The following is a 2,500-nucleotide window of genomic DNA, read 5'->3' on the forward strand; positions in this document are numbered from 1 at the left end:
TTCATTCGTATAAGTGAGTACACTATTAAATGTATTAAGTTATTTCATATGATTATAATAACCAATTGTTATAATACTGAAATAAAGTGAAGATTACAAAAAGGGGAAGTCACACGTAAAACCGGATGCATTACTCTTACAACAAACACCGAGCCGGGGAGAAAGGAACAAAAATCTGTTTTCCAGTGGCTTATACGCGTCAAAATATTTGGGTTATATTCCACTTGTGACCATCCTTACTCAAGGGAGTATGAAGGGTGGTAAGATGTGGTATAACAGCACTCAAAAAGGGTGCTAGATAACATGAGTATAAGATTCACGAAAATGGTAGGGGGAGAGTCTGGAAATCGTAATTTTCGTAATCAGCTTATTAATATTTGGGCAAACAAAGGCATGTTTATCTGAATCCCGAAACTTTGTAACACTGTTATACTCAATCATCATCATCATTGTTGTTATTATTATTATTGTTGTTGTTGCTGTTGTTAATATTGCTTTTATCATTACTATTATTATCACTTTTATTATTATTATTATTATTATTATTATTATTATTATTATTATCATTTTCAGTATTATTATTATTGCTCTTGATAATATAGATTTTATTATCATAATCATCATTATCATCATCACTATTATTATTTTTATTATTATTATATTATTATTATCATCGTTATTACTGTCATTGTTAATATCTTTGTTTTTCATTTTTATTATCAGTATTATAATAATTTTTATTATTACTATTATTGCTATTATTACTATTATTATGGTCACTATCATTATTATTACTATTACTATTATCATTTTTATTATTGTTGTTGTTGTTATTATTTTGCCATTGTTATTATCAATATTATCTTTTTTCATTATCATTATTACTATTATTGTTTTTATTATTATTGTTGTTATCATCATTACCATGATTATTATTCTTTCTGACATTACTGTTATTGCTATTATTATTATTATTATTATTATTATTATTATTATTATTATTATTATTATTATTATTATTATTATGAGTAGTAGTAGTAGTAGTAGTAGTAGTAGTAGTAGTAGTAGTAGTAGTAGTAGTAATAGTATCGTTGTTGTTGTCGTTGTAATGGCATTTGGCATAAACTTCTTTATATTAGCAAGCGATATCAACAACACTAATCACTACCAATAATATCACCTAGATTAATACATTTCAACAGTAACTTGTTTGTTAAGAAAAAAAATCATAAGCTCATAAAATGCACAAAAGAAATTCGATGCTTCCGCAGAACCCCACGAGTTTCGGATCAGCTGATGTGGTCCGCCGGGCGTCACCTGATCCCGTGTTTGTTTACATAATGGAGTCCTTGGACCAAGCGGGTCTCCTGGACCTTCCTGATGAGCTGCTCCTCAAGATCGTATCCTGCAGGGTCATTACGGTTCAGGATTTGGGCAGAGGAGCGGCCACTTGCACGAGATTGAGAAATGTCATCGCAACACAGGATTTGTGGAGAAAGAAAATCGAGCAGTAGTGAGTCCCTGGTTGGGTTATCGCAAGGACTTTCTGTGATTTAACAAAGTGTTGTCTCGTTGAGATGTTGTCTTATATGTATTTTGAAGTGTATTTATTTTTTGGTAAGTTTCCAGTTTCATCCAGCCTCCGAGTTTCGTAAACAAAAAAATAATAAATTATGGAATGGAATATTCCTTCGTAGTTTAACGCTGTTATGCTGTTGTTTTGCGTCGCATTTGACACGTTGATGGGCGGCAGAACTTGTATTCCCCGACGGCAGAGTTGATAAAATGTATAAGTCAGCTTCGTACTGTATTTAGGGCAAGAATTAGCATAATTTATACATAGAAAAATAGAACAAAAACACTGAAATAAATCGTGTCAGCTGAAACTCTACGGGAGCGGGAGTCACGCTTCACCTATACGATTACGTATACAATTCTGTGGTTAAATCCAGGATTACTCTGTTGAATGATTGACGCACATTACTGTTGCATTAAATCATGATTGGACAAAAGCAACTTTTTAATATGAAAATGTGTTTCGAAAGTTTCATGATGACCGTATCAATTCATTGTACAAGGCTTCATTAATTGCTCCTCAAATAGCAACGGTATTTTATCGATTGATTGCATTAACAAATGGTAGTACAAAGCAAAGCAAAGCAAACAAAAGCAAATAAAATAATGCGCTAGACAGTTACTGTCGCGCCATCGTTGCGGCACACGCAGTCTACATGGATGTTATTCTCAAACAACAAACTTTGAACAATTATTACACAGCTTGCAAACCTTAGTGATGTTTGTCGTTAAATAGGGTAACAGTTCAATACTTACACAATATTTGTCTTAAAATGGAATTTATTAACCCTTGCCTGAGCGCAAAGTACTTCGGTGGCCGTGGCGGTATTTCATGCCGCGCAGCTTAAAATAAGTACGAAAGTTATAGCCCGATTTTGTCGCGCGCGGTAACGGCACACTCAATTATTCAATTCCCGTCGTTTGA

General features: G+C 32.8%; 1 protein-coding gene across 2 annotated transcripts in view; it reads left to right on the forward strand.

The window, feature by feature from the left end:
* The first annotated feature begins 1,287 nt into the window (after window positions 1–1,287).
* Window positions 1,288–2,500, forward strand: part of LOC119574604 (F-box only protein 21-like) — a 12,686-nt gene continuing 11,473 nt past the window's right edge. The window contains exon 1 of one of the 2 annotated variants that reach the window (XM_037921942.1): window positions 1,288–1,513. In XM_037921942.1, coding sequence (XP_037777870.1) covers window positions 1,341–1,513 — 173 coding nt within the window. In that variant the 5' untranslated portion in view covers window positions 1,288–1,340. The remainder of the gene's footprint in view (window positions 1,514–2,500) is intronic. The other variant, XM_037921941.1, reaches the window with a different exon arrangement.

The sequence above is a fragment of the Penaeus monodon genome, chromosome 6 (genome assembly GCF_015228065.2).
Source record: "Penaeus monodon isolate SGIC_2016 chromosome 6, NSTDA_Pmon_1, whole genome shotgun sequence".
Taxonomy (NCBI): domain Eukaryota; kingdom Metazoa; phylum Arthropoda; class Malacostraca; order Decapoda; family Penaeidae; genus Penaeus; species Penaeus monodon.